We start from the raw sequence: 15,084 nt of genomic DNA, 5'->3' as shown, positions 1-15,084 counted from the left end.
AAGCAGAAAGTGAAAGTAAAAACAGAATGGCGGAGTAATGACGGAGCTTTCGGCATCTGACGCCGTATATTCTCAAAGAGACAAAGAGAGACGAATCTACTTCAACATGCTGATAACAGTATAGCCTATAGCTGTTTTCATTTATTTCCTTTATATTTCTCTTGTGGCCCATACATACTGAAAAGAAATATAAGAAACGTATTTCGTGTTAAACAGGTTGTTTTTGAGAGTCGGTGCTTGAAATAAAAGCTTTTTATTTCATTGATTTTTATTGATGACTGCAGTGTTAATATTTTAATTATAGGACTATTCATTGTACAATTCATTGTAGGTAGCCTATAGCCTAATAGACCTGTTTTAAAATACCTTTTTAATATGTTGATATGTTGAAATCACAGGAATAAATTACATTTTTAAATATATTCAAATAGAAAAGTGTTATTTTAAAAATAGTAAAATATTTCCAATTTTTAATTGTTTTTGCTGTACTTTGGATCAAATAGACGCAGGCTTGGTGAGCAGAAGAAAACTTCTTATTATCTAAAAACTTTTGAGGTAGTGTATATACACATTTTATGTATATACATAGGACTATGGCCAGCTACATAGTTAACCTAGCTAAAAGGAGAAGAACATTTTTCATTCCTTTCTTGGATCAATTCTGGGATGTGTGCCAGGTAAAAATACAGCCTGTATGTATGTGTGTGTGTGTGTGTGTGTGTGTGTATGTGTGTGTGTATATAGCATGCATACGGCTGACAGTTTACATAGCGTGCCATCTGTGCAGCATTCTTCTCACTGGCAGAGGACTCCAACATGGAGGGAAAAACAATAACAAACACAAAAAAGGCTTCCAGTTAATCTTTTTTGGTATCAAAAGATTCATTAATAATCGTTCATTATAACAAATGCATATTTTGCTGCATTGTTGATTTTACATGAGCAGGAAAACAAAAACCAAGCATTTGTGGAAGATAAACAAACCGAAGCCACAGTGTTCAGTGCTTCAGAGTGTTGCACGCTCATTTGTGAAGACGTTCTCACGCACAAACAACTGCACAATACTGCAGAGGTACAACGCTGAGGGTTTCCTGAACCACGGAGATAACGTACATCGGTGATGAAGCTATTTTCAGCATAGCAACATTACTGGGATGAAACGCAGTAGCAGTCCAAGTCAAACTCCACCATCACTTGTGAGTCAACAACCATACGTCGACCCCCAAACGCTGCACCATAAGGGGGCCGTTCTGCAAGATGTCTGCCCTCTTGCGGGTACGGCCCATTCCACACATGTCCTCCCTTAAGGAAAGGCAGCTCTCACTCCGGCTGGATGAGGATGGGGCCATTTTTCTTGGGAACACATGGGGGGAAGAGGGCCAATGAAGCGCGACAGGAGTCAGAGCAGCAAGCCGACACACTGAGCTGACATCTACACAGATTAGTCAAACACCATCCTTTTCAGAAAACATATGGATGAGAAAATATTTTTTAAATATGAGATCAAATAAATCACTCATCTATCTGAAGCGACACTATATCCAACAGAGGAAGCAGTACCTGCATCACTATGATGGGCTGATTATAGTCAATGAGATAATGCCTGGCTATCATGTTCACACACTGCCTGCAAACCGGCCTGAAATGGGTCAAACTGGCGGCAATAGACGGGCTAATTACAGAGTAAACAATTCACCCACTTGGACGTCACCACTTTGTGTATCGTCCGAAACTAAATGAACTTGAAATGATCTGTGAGTGGGCTGGTTTTAACAACCACTCAGGTCGCTTAAATTAAAGGTCCACCCCTGCGTCTGTGACCATCATTACACCCGTGGTGTTTACTGAGATTGTGATGACTAATGTCCTGAAAAGAAGGTGACAATTAATAATAACAGCCATAAAAAAAAACTGCTGGCAGTAGAAAATAATTTAATTTTTTCCCCCCGCTGTACTACTGTAGTTATTTCTTAAGCAATTAAAAAATAATCACTAACTTAGATATAGATGTGACTTGGTTACTGAAAAGTATGTTAAGATAAATGTACTGACATACTGGTAACATTTTGTTTCAATTTATTCATTAGCTACTTCAATACATATCATGAACTAACAACAAGGAAGATTTCTTTGCAGCATTAATCCATTTAGTATAATGTTAATTTATGAATAAAACATTGCTCATTGATAATTCCGAACAAAAGTGAATTTATGCAACTTCAAATGTTAAAAATTTGTCTGTATACGTTTGGGGTATGCAAGACTTTTTAAATGTTTTTGAAAAGGCCTTTATGCTCACCAAGGCTGCATTTCTTGATTAAAAATTGGTTAATATATTAATAATGTGAAATATGACTATAATTTAAAATAACTGTTTTCAATGTGAATATATTGATTTTAATATGTAATTTATTTGTGTGATGGAAATACTGAATTTTCAGCGCTCTTCAGTGTCACACGATCATTCATCACTGTAATATGCTAATTTGGTGCTCAAGAACTTGTCCTATTATTACCAAATATTAAAAAGCTTGTGCTGCTTACTATAAAAATATTAATAATAAGATTGTAAAAACTAAATAAAAATAAAACTGTTACCGACTCTAAACTGTGCATTTGAACATTAGTGTAAATAACATTTCTAATGTAAACTAATGTGAACTTATTGTAAAATGTTACTAAAATACTTATTATAGGTTGCTTGTGGAAAGTAAATGCTGTTCCATATGCATTTCAGAAATCCACCACAAGCTCTCACACACACTGACCACTAAAAATATGGCAGGAATCCACGGCACTCTTTCAAAACAGCGTTGAAAACCATCTATTGGGGACTGATTGGTTATCACCTATTCCAACAAACAAAGCAACGATGGGAACAGGGGAAGTATCACAGTCTAAGCCTCTTTTGTTTGCAGATGAAGGATCAGTTGTGAGGAATGACTTGGATCTAAAAACAGCTCTAGCCAGATGAGGTCATAGCTTTGGATGTCTGTAAAGTTTTGCTTTCTCTCCATAACACTAGGCTCGGAAAGTGAAGGAAAGAGATAGAGAGAGCGGGAGACAGAGGGAGAAGGAGAGAGGCAGGGGGGGAAATAATGGCTTTTCCAGATGTGGTTTTGCTCCTTTCTGCTCTGGCACTAAAAAAGAAATTTGAACACTAAGGTAGGATAGGCAATGAAAATCTGGCTGCTGTTCGCAAGAAAGCTCACATTTTCCTTCAAATCAGTAAAACGGTTTAAACATTCTGTCTGTTGAACTAATAGTTTAATTATGGAATACATCAGGAGTTTATCCTAAAAATTTGTACATTTTTGCAATTTCTAAGGAATGGTTCACCCTCAATTAAACTTCTTTTACTATTTTCTAAACCCCATGTCATTCCAAACCTGAATTCTATTATTTTTTCCCAATGCAGCACAAAAGAAGACCATTTAAGGTTTTAAAGAACCATTGCACAGCTTGCGCCATATGACAAAGTGACCACTTTTGTTAAGCTCTAAAAGCACAAAAGCTCCATAAAACTATCATAAATGTAGTTCACATGTGAGGATGAAAAGTATGGATTTACTGTAAAATCTTATTATATTTAGAGAGAACTTAAGCATTTACAGGGTGCTGATGTATTATCTTTCATAAAATTAGATGGAATAAAAGCAAATATTTGCTAATTTAGTTTATATTGCACAATTCATAGTCATGACAATCATAAAAATGGGCCATATTGCCTCTCTACTATGGGGTAAGAAGCCCCCCAGGCTCATCCCAGCTGTCATCTGATCGTTACAGAATATATATTTAAAAAATATATTATTTTAATGTCTTTATGCTTTTAATGTAAAATATGTCAATTCATTTATTTTTTTATTTTAAATGACAATCAACTAACAGAATCAGTCAAAAAATACATCTGAGCACTATATAATTCTATGAATTATACAAGGGCCTATTATTTATTTATTTTTTAAATTAAAGAGATTGTCATAATTGCAATAAACTAACAATTCACAGTGAATGAATGAGTAATGAAATTTGAAATCTATTATTATAAAAACTCCATAAATTACAATATTTATCAAAAAAAAGAGAAACACACCAGTATAACTACATCCCTCTTGCGGTATCTTAGCATAAGGGTCTAACTCAAAAAAACAAAAACATTCCTGCAAATGGATAACCGAGTCCACAAATCCCCAATTTAACAAAAAGACAATTTTCTGGAGCCTAATAATAACTTTGGTTTGAGGAACAGACCAAAATGTAAGTCATTATTCACTGCTCATTTACAGCTCATGACATGAAGGTGAGAAAATAATAACATTAGATTTTTAGGAGAACTATTTCTTTAATAAACCAAACTCTCCAACAACGTTCTGTTACCATGCATCCATCTTACCATTTTGGGACAGAAAACGCTTTTAAAATTATTTTAAAAACTAGGAGTGAAAACCTCACCAAACTAAATTCACTGAGAGCACTTTGTACTCCGAGTTGGTGAAATAACACAAAGATTGTCAATTATTCATGGAAATGCCCTGAAACATATGAAATATTAAGGCGGGCTACAGCACTGATGTCCTTGGAGGGCAGATCACGGAGGGCACCTCAATCCACAGCACAATCCAAAACACCTGAACCGTGACGAGCAATGCCATCAAGAAGAGTCAGAGATATAGCGCGAGAGAGAGATGGGAGCTTACTGTGGCTGTGCCGGAGACCGCCTGTACGCTGTTGTCTGGTCCGCTGGGCTCACTGTGCGTCTGGGCAGGGGGGTACATGTTCAGTGTGTGCTCTGCCACGGGGGTCTGGCCCGGGTAGTCTGGAGTCGGGTGAGGGTGGGACGGTGTGTACTCAGCAGGAATGCCGTTCTGAGGGGGAGCGAACTGGGCCGATGGGTAAGGCTGGGCCATTGTTTCTGGGGGTGCTGGGGCGTCTTGATTACCCTGAAAAACAGAGAACCACAGCAAAATGTTAGTGCCAAATTAGAATAATTCACTAAATGACCAAAAGTATGTGGACACCTGAACAAGACATCCATATCTGCAATTCATTTCAAATCAATAGGACATTTGGTGCTCTTTTAGCTGCTACAGTAGCTATTTTTGCCAACTTCATCATTTATAAATATATGTAAAATACACGCTTCATGTGAGTTGTGGGGATTTTGATTAATCTTAGCTTTTTTAACCCACCAAAAAAATCTTTCAGGTTCGTTCACTGACCTTTTATGCAGGTTACATAGTTAAACCAGGAGATTGTGACAATTTAAAGTAGCAAATATGTCACAAATATGCACATGTAATTAATTTAATCAAATAATTAAAAAGGCAAGACTTAAAATCCTTCATTTAAAAAAAGAGACTCCAAAAAGAGCATTTAGACATCCTGAAAATTACAACAAAGCAGATTTAACTTTTTTTTTCTCTTTCATTCATAATTTGTCCACTTAAAAGATTTGTACTAAAACAGATTCTAAAACATCTCTGCAGAAACTACAGAAACATTTTAATCTTGCTTAAAACATTTTAAATTTTAACAGATATTTACTCGTGCTGTCAAATGATTAAAAAAATACGTTTTTGTTTACATAATATATGTATATGTGTACTGTGTATATTTGTTATGTATATATAAATACACACACATACAGTATATATTTAGGAAAATATTTACATGTATATATTTATATTAATATAATTTATATTATATATAAATATATTTAATATATGAACATAACGTTTTTCTTAAATGCATGTGTGTGTATTTATATATACATAATAAATATACACAGCACACACAGATATAATATGCAAAAACATTTTTTATTTTGGATGCAATTAATCGCGATAAATCGTTTGACAGCACTAATATTTACATATACCAAAAACATGAATAACATAGTATCTTTTTTACTGTTATTTTTGGTAACAAAAAGCAAATAAAAGGACACCATACAATTTGAACTTGAAATCACACTGTGCACAGATTAATTTAAGACATTTAGGCCCGGTTTCACAGACAGGGTTTAGACTAAACCAGGATTAGGCCATAGTTCAATTAGGACATTTAAGTAAACATGTTAAAATAAACATGCTTAGAAAAAAACATTACTGGGGTGCATCTTGAGACAAAACAAAGGCACTGATATATTTTAAGATCAGTCAGTGAAACAGCTAAGACTTACATTTTAGTCTAGGACAAGTCTTAAGTCTTGTCTGTGAAACCGGGGGTTACAGTTTAGCTATATGGGCTTTAGACTCAATAATCCGTCATAATTTTAAATATGCTTCTGAAAATATCACTTTAAATATTGACTTTTGTGTTTGTTGGATAATCTTTTTTTTTGGTTATTCAGTAGAATTTATTATCGTTTTGGAGTTGTTTTTCGGCTTCATCCCTATTTTCCACCTGACACTGCATCATAGGATTTGCTCTCATTTAGACACAAGAGGTCAGACATGCTTGTCTGCATGGCTTTATGCATCAAACATGCTCATTATAAAGAGGTTTGCACATACTTTTGGTCTTTATACGAGCTCCACATACACATGCTACATCTCGCGTCAGTTGTGCCCTCTGTTTGTAAACCATTAGCGAAGCACACGCTCCGCTTCAGACACAAGTTCACTCGTACAGCTGGGCCAATTAAATTAGAGTGTTAGCATGCACCGGACCGACAACAAATGAACAAGCACACCCACGGACAAATGCGTCCCGTACACAACACACATCAGACCTTTATCTCGGGAAGAGCTTTCTTATTTGATCAGGACCAGTTCATCCACCTCCCAGCACTCAGATTATCCACTTATGCGTGGAGATGTCTCTCCACCCCGTGCACCGAATCAACGCTAAACCGCCACTTTGCATGCCGCGCCCAAGAGACCAAAATCCGGCTAAATTAGCGCTCGCTATCAATAAACAATGGCAGATTAGAAGAATGAAAACACACAACAGGTTTGGGTCATGTGATGCAGAGAAACACAGATAATGAGGAATATTTCATGACAAATACATTCATCTTAACAGCTGTGTGGATTTGATGAGGATACTATTTGTTAAAACTTCAGGTGATGATAGCTTTATTCATCTAGGTTTTGTATAACCAGATGGTGTGTTTTTGTTCTGTACAGCCTACTGGAAAATTATATTGTTCAGAGGTCAGTGTTATTTTAGTATTATTTATGTACTATAATAGAATTTATTCATATTTTGAATTCGCTTTTCTGCGTTCATTTTAATTTGAGTTTGTTTTAATAATGTGGGTATGTGTATCTTTTTTTGTTTTTGTTAGTTTCAGTTTCTACTTAGCTTTATATTTTACTACATTTTTTTTTTTTGCGCTTTTCAGTAACTTCAGTTACCAGTTAATAAGTTGTCACTTAATATTAATAATTTAATTTATTTCAGCTTTAATTCAATTAACGAAAAAAAAAAAATAGTCAGAGTCACTGTCATAGGTTTCTATCAATAACCGATATTTGAGATACGAGTATAGAAGTATAGCCATAAAGAATGTGCATAGTACAGCTCTTGGAAAAATTTAATGAGAAGTGTTTGCATTCATATCTTTGACTTGAAGGAATTCATCTTAAAAAAGACTATCAAGGTACCAAAATTCTGTCCTCATTTACCCACCATTATATCCTTCCCAACCTGTATGATTTTCTTTCTTCTGCAAAACACAAAAGATATATTGAAAAATGTTTTTCTTCATACAGTGAAAGTCAGTATAGTTCAAAACAATATTAGACCCCACTGACTAATGACGCCCCCCCCCCAAAAAATGCCTTCTGTTCTGCAGTAGAAAGAAAGGTTTACAGGAATGTAAGTAAACTATGACATTATTTTCATATTTGGGTGAATTATTCCTTTAAGATTTGCTTTCCGTTTAATCCTACTGTAGTCTAGTCTAGAAGAAACAACTGAGATATTAGAGACAACTAATTTGTGATTTTCCCTACTTACAAGAGGAAACACTTCGTGACACACTTCATCCGCGCACACACATCTCTTTCTCCAAGCCAAACCAGGAGTTATGTAGGCAGAGAGATCCCATCACCCACAGGCCTGTCGAGAACACACTCTGACATGGGACAACTGCACATGCTAAAACAAAGCGAAACACACTCTCCCACCACTTTCTCTCCTCTGACCATAATGCCACACTACACAGAAACACCCCCTACGTACAAAGCGTAGGATAAAAGGAGAGAAAGTCCAGAGCTCAATCTGTGATTTAAAGGAATATTCCAGGCTAAAATTAAAACCTGTCTTCATTTACTCATCCTCATACTGTTCCAAACTCGTAAGACTTTCTACAGAATAGGATACAATAGATTTGTGTGAGGAACAGACTAAAACAGTTCTTTTGAGTCGAAACGTTACAATGAATCAGTTTTGATTAATCAAAACTGGACTAAATAATTTGTCCACAAATCAGCAGTGTTGGGTAAATTCCTAAAAAAAGTAATCCGCAACAAATTACTAATTACTTCTTTAAAATTGTAATTTGATTATATTACTGATTACTGCATTTAAAAAGTAATCAGATTACTAATTACTTTACTTTCAAGTTATCAAACCTAAAAAAATACAATACAAAGTGAAACTCATAGTTGTTTCATTAATTTCATATTGACTGAAAAAAATACATAAGTAGGGCTATTATTTGTATACCCCGATTCACTCCCAATATCAACAAAACTTTTCTTTTTTTTTGGTTTTGTAAGAAAACGTTTTTCGTTTTTGGAAGAAGATATGCTGTGAGGAATAAGCCTTGAATTGTGATCTCATTCTGATGAGTCATTTATTTTTTTACTTTATTAGTGTTACTGTGACATAAACTTGTACACACTCACTTGTTGAACTTTTCCCAAACTATAATGCCAGACTAAAATATGTCGAGTGCAGCATTTTGAAATATGATAGGCAACCTTTCATTGCATCTAAATGTTGTAGGACTCTCATTTTAGCTCGCATTCTCCGGTGATTTATTAAATGATTTATTGTAACTTAAGTAACGTAATTTTATTGACATGAGTAACTGCAATCAAATTATGATTCATTACTTTACTGCGTTACCAGGAAAAGTCATAAGATTACAGTAACACGTTATACCCAACTCTGCAAATCAGACTGAATGAACTTCACATCTACTTCAATCATCTAGTTGAAATGGTTAAAAGTCAAAAAAGACAATCAACGTAAAACAGGGTAAATTTTGGTTTGTTCCCCACACAAAGTTATAATATTACTAATATAGTGCATATACCGCGTATATAGAAGGAGTGTAGACCACATTTATGACACTTATAAATGACAGGTCCAGTTCTCATTCACTTCCATTATATTGTGAATTCCTTTAGCTCAAACAGTAGATCATGGCACTAGCAATGCCAAGGTTGTGGGTTTGATTCCCCGGGAGTGTATAAACTAATAAAAATGTATACCTTGAGTGCAATGGATAAAAAGAGCTTTGGATAAAACTGTCTGTCAGATGTTTAAAGTTGAAAATACCAAAAAGAGCAACCATCATATTCTTCAAAAATTCACCTTTTGGGTTCCTCAGACGTCAGTCAAACAGCTTTGGAACGACATGTAAATAATGACAAGATTTTCATTCTTGGCGAGTCGAACGTGTCGAGGAGTGCCAGGAGGGAAGCCGCAACTTGCTACTCTGTAAACGGGACCTTGTAAAAAAAATCCCTGCTGTTCCTTAAGCAGATGTTACACACATCACGCTGTTTCCCATTAACACCATCAGCACTTCGCATAGCACATTGATATTCAAGAGCGGGCACACCACGCCATAATTAGACTATCATTTGATCAGGAGTGCTAAACTCTTTATGCACAAGTGTCAAAGACGTTAAGGGGTGGGCGGAAGGAAAGTTAGCAAAAAGACAGTGGTGCCTCCGCGGTGTGGGAAGCCCCTGTCGGTGCAGAGCTCTACTTTTGCGGTCATTACAGTCGTGCCGTCGCTGAGGTTTTTTGGAGGCCCTCGTAAAATAGCTGCTGGCAAACACTGGGAGAAAAAAAAAAAGCAATGGCAGACAGTCAGGCTTAGCTAAACGCTTTGGCCTCCACCCTAATGAGAACCACATTTGGAGGACTGAAATATGTTTTACGTGGCAGCGCGCTGGATTCATCCCTTCGCTGCACTCGGCTTCCAGGCAAACACTTGCAAAACATACGCAGGCTATAAAAAAGTGCCTTTGTTTTGGTAAAGGGCTTTTTACAACACTTTGCAAATATAATTTCACACACAACGAGGCTACTCCTCCCTCGCTCCGTAGGCGAGAAGTTGCTCTAAATTTCGCATAGACGCGAATAGACGCAGCTCACGGTCGCACTGAGTTCAACCGCACGCTAATGCCTTAAAAATGATGGAAAGCCAGGTTGAGCGCAGCAGCACTAAAGCGGTATGTGTTGGAACGTTTTTGGCGGTAGTGTTTGACTATTACGCAGCCAAATAAACCGTTTGAAGAGCAGCGTGTCTAACTCTTGTCTGCCTCTCTCACTCACTCTCTCAGGGTAGATGACAGAATCCGGCTCATTTAAATAATCGTGGCTGCCAAATGTGTGAGTTTAGCCACCTAGACCGACCCGAATTGGAGCTTGGAGATGGACTGGAGAGAAACGAGAAAGAAAGAGACGATGAAACGTGTGAAAAGAGAGATAGAAAGCAAAACAGCTGCTGATAAGGCAGCCTGAAAAAGAGTTGCTGAAAGGGGCTCCCTCTTTTTTCAAAGCGCACGCTCTCTCTCGCACACACACACACACACACACACGAATGCTGTCATACACAAGCCACCCGCTCTACTGTGCAGCCACAGCACAAAAGGAAGACGGGCAGGAGGAGAAAAAAATGCAGTAATGCGCTTGGTAAGCAGAATAACGGTGAAAAAATACCTGTTCCACCATCTTGCTCCCTTTTTCCTCCATAAACTAAGCAGCTGCCTTAGTCCCAATCCCTGCAGCATCTGCCTAAAGCAAGCATCAATTATAGATGAGGGTGTGTGTTCACCGCTGTGTGTAGCGAGAGGGAGAGAGTGAGTGTGTGAGTATGTGAGTGGGAGGGAAGGGAGGGGTGGAGAAGGAGGAGGGAACTAATGCAAGCGAAAGCTATGCTCCAAAATTTCTCTCTCTCTCTCTCTGTTCATAACTAATGTGCGACTCTCTGAAACGTTAGCGATTCAGGCCATTCGGTGAGCTTGAAATTAAATTCAATTTAGAATTGTGATATAGAATGTGAAATGATGTGAAAGCTGCGGCTGTTATCTATCTGTGAAAGTAGGGTTGAAGGATTTTGATCGTATGCTTCACGGTCTTATATCTTTGATGGTGAAAAAAAAAACATTATCTCTGAAAACTTTGACAAACTATGAAGGTTTTAAACTACAGGGAGCCTGTTTTATGTAATAAAAGAAATAAAAATCCAACACGTACAAGATGAGCTTACTTGAAAAACAAAAATGTGAGAGATAAGACTTGCATTCTAAGAACATACAATGAATTAAATGTATTACCACATTTTCAAATATTTATTTTTCTTGTTTAAAAAAAATATTAATTAGAATTCCATACATTCTGTGAAAACAAGTCTAAAAATCTAATCTAAAATCTAAAATAAATAATTATTTTAAATCCACATATTCTATTAAACAAGTCTGTAAATCTAAAAACCGAAGTAAAAACAATTCCAAAAAATACATTTTAATGAAAAAATCCATATATTCTCTAAAAAACAGCCTACTTTTTATTTACATATTCTCTGAAAACAAGTATAATTACAGTATATTATACAAAGCAAATGTATTTATTTTAGTTTACTGCATAAACTTTACATGGTTGGAAACTTGTATACGCCACTTGGCTCCACTCATAACACTGCTACTGATGGGAAAAACAAAAAAATCGCACAGGCTAAAATTTTACTGTGTATGCTTGATTTTTCGCAGTAAACAAGAACCATAATGTTTATTTAATCAAGTATCTGGTGCTTGGATGGTAAGTTCTGTTTACCATTTGGTTCATTTAAGGACACATAACTCAGCGAAAGTGAGTACTGACCCCTTGGCATCCATCAATGCTGAGGATTTTGGTTGGGCCGGGCTGAGAGGTAAACAGGATCAAGATGCACTGTCCTTGCTCTTTCAAACACACTGACCTGCACAGCAAAATCCTGGGCCAACTCTTTGGAGAAAAAAAAAAAAAAGAAAACGGCTGAGGCAAGGCCTTCTTGAGCCCCTGCTGGGTCCGCCCTTTCTTTCCTATAGATTGGATGTTCGATCAACCTTCACCTTTGTTTTCTCCTCTCGCTCAATGCAGGATTCTCTCCACAGGCGCTCCTTGTGTGTGAGTATGCATGCGAGTGAGACTGAGTGTTTAAGGACCAGTGTGCTGCCCCTTTACTCCAGACAGTCAGCTGGCTTCTGTCCAGGTCCGTGGAGTGCCACTTCAGCTGGACACGATCTCAGTTTAGAGGGCAAACCATTCCCCAACAGACCCGCAGTGACATATGGCTATAGAGCAGGGCAGGACCCCGGGACCCCCTCGACCGTTCATTATCCCAGCCGCTCTTCGCAGACCGTTTTCATATCAAACATTTAATCGCTCGCACCCATTGAGCATTATCCAACACTTCTGGAGGAGTTTTGCCGTTTGCTGAGTGCGTGATAACTCGGAAAGCAGACATCAAATCGCACTCCCTGTCTCCGAGTAAACAAATTAATAATGCAAGAGGTTTTGTAGCGCATGGGTGTGAACTATTTTGAAAGTAACCCATTTCCCAGCAGGAGGCTACCTTTTAAACATGCAAACTCAAAAGGAAGCGGGGCCCGGCAGACGTCGTGAAAATATAACCGCCTCCCACCAGCAGAAAGTTTCCGCTGAAGGTTCATAGGGTGAAAGGTAGCTGAGATTGAGAGTTAGCATTGTAGCTCTGTGTGCGCAGTTTATTTGTGCGCATTTTGACCAAAATTTTCCTCAAATTTAGTAAATATTTGTCATTCGTAAATGCAGTAAATTTTACTATGGAATAAAAAATTTTCTGTCAAAAACAGAATGTTAGTTCAAAATGAAAAACAAAATAAAATCAAAAGTACCCTCCCAAATGATATAAAAGGAAACCTAAGTAATAAATATTATATATATAAACAAATATATATAACAAATCTAAAAATCCTTTTGCATTGAAAATGTTTTGCATTCCTCCGAGAAACTTTGCATTTGTGAAGGAACTAATATGAGGTGGTGGGAGGAAAAATTTGCTTTCTCAGGAAACACAATAATTTTGCGAGAGAAATCAAACTATTTTGCGAGTAAACGCAAATGTTTTGTAAAAGAATTAAAAGTTTCTTGGGGGAACACATTACTTCTGATGGAGAGTGCAAAAATATCTTTCCTCTTATCTCATTTTTTTTTAAATTTTTTATACAATGTCCCATTAGGGGCTTTATAAAAATCTACAAATCTAAAAAAAGTTACAAATCTAAATAAAATAAATAAATAATACAAAAATTCTATATGTTCATCATCCGGGTTACAGAAGTGCACTTTTGCTATTTTTTAATTAGCATGAACACAGTATTAGCACTATTTATATTAAAAAATGGCATACTTTTTAAATACGCAAATTCGTATGCACCTCAATTATTACATTGCATTTTTTAATTCAAACATTTAACAAAAGACAACTTAAACATCCTTGACGAAATCTAAAAAAACTTCCTTAACAGATTAACGCTGCCTGCGGGACGCCTCATTTTGCTACCAAAGAGGTGCACCGCAGCCCAGAGTTAATGGGTTAGACTGCGGATGAGCCGAGCGGCGGCTAACCTTGCCTTGTTTCCCATTATCATATTAGCCGGCATTAGCGCAGGAGCTCTCGTCTGCCGCCGCTCAGCCCCGTGCAAGCTTTAGCACGCCATGCAAATGAAGATGTAAAGAGGAATCAGTTCATCAATCACACTCGCAAGGGGATAGTGTGCGCAGGAAGAGGATTAGCCGCGTAGTCCCCGGACCCCGCGCAGGTCTCCCTCCTGTCACACAGCGTCTTTAATTAAACATCTTAAAGCACTCGCCAATAGCACTTCCTGCATAGTGGGGCTGCACTTGCCATTTGTCACAAGGCAAACATCTCTGCAGTCCTTTGAACAGTGTGTCGACAAACTCTTTTAGTAATCCTCCTCCAGAAGCATCTCCATCTGTGCAACCTTAATAAGCTAAATCGTCACCTGATGGGGAAATCAGACATTGATGACAATGGTGGCTCTGGGTCTTTTAAGAGGCAAACAAAGGAAGCCCTTTACACGTAATGGACAGCAAATAAAAAAGGCCACCGTTTTATTTTCAGGTCAAGTGGTTCTAGAGAGAATGGTAATCGGCATGTGAACTGGTTGTAAGTTACCAGGCGCTGGAGTGTGTCCCCAAGCAGTTTAATTAGTATTAAAGGCTGATCTGGATTAAGTGGTTTGCTGTGACGGACACAAATCCTGTCAAGTCGATACCAATAACAGAAGAAATCTCTGTAGGATCACAAAGGAAACAGCCGGGCCACTGAATGGATGCCGCCATCGAGGCCACCTCCGAGAGTCTCCACGCGTAAACCACTCATCTGCAATTCCTCACATGTTCATGCTACATAAAGCCAGACCAAATAGGGCTTCTGGTGGATATGCACACAATTAAGCACATGATTATCACTCAGAGGTGAAGCTGATATTTTAATAGGGGAGAATTGGGATGGTTGAAATTTGATGGTTGAATTCTTTTTTTCTCAAAACATTTTTCGCAAACTTTCATGTTCAGTAAAAAAAAAAAAAAGATTTCTTATCGGACTAATGGCACATAATGATTATTTTGATTTCAGATCAGCCGTGTAATGTTAAACAGTTCTGCAACATCAAATCTAGGCTTGTGGAAAACTTTTAAAAGTATGATGAACTCCCTGAGAAGACTCTACTGTAAATGTTATGTTTACCTTTTTTTAGAGTTGACACATACAATTTCCTTGCTGGCTCTTGGTCGAGTTTGGCCTTTTGTTTTAGACTGTGAATGCTTTGGCAAGCACGTCTACAC

At 37.3% G+C, this 15,084-nt stretch overlaps 1 protein-coding gene across 23 annotated transcripts in view; it reads right to left on the bottom strand.

Moving 5' to 3' along the window:
• The window catches only part of rbfox1 (RNA binding fox-1 homolog 1), a 298,167-nt gene that overhangs the window by 44,292 nt on the left and 238,791 nt on the right, over positions 1-15,084 (bottom strand). For 22 of the 23 annotated variants that reach the window (XR_009270281.1, XR_009270279.1, XR_009270283.1 and 19 more), the window contains one exon: positions 4,701-4,943. Coding sequence is in view for 18 of the 23 variants with exons in the window: in XM_058770877.1 (XP_058626860.1) it covers positions 4,701-4,943 (243 nt within the window). In the remaining 5 variants the exon portion in view is untranslated. Of the gene's footprint in view, positions 1-4,700; positions 4,944-10,914; positions 11,049-15,084 lie in introns of those variants that run through there. The other variant, XM_058770880.1, reaches the window with a different exon arrangement.

Source organism: Onychostoma macrolepis, chromosome 03 (assembly GCF_012432095.1).
Source record: "Onychostoma macrolepis isolate SWU-2019 chromosome 03, ASM1243209v1, whole genome shotgun sequence".
Lineage (NCBI taxonomy): Eukaryota > Metazoa > Chordata > Actinopteri > Cypriniformes > Cyprinidae > Onychostoma > Onychostoma macrolepis.
This window is presented reverse-complemented; position numbering and strand designations above follow the sequence as displayed.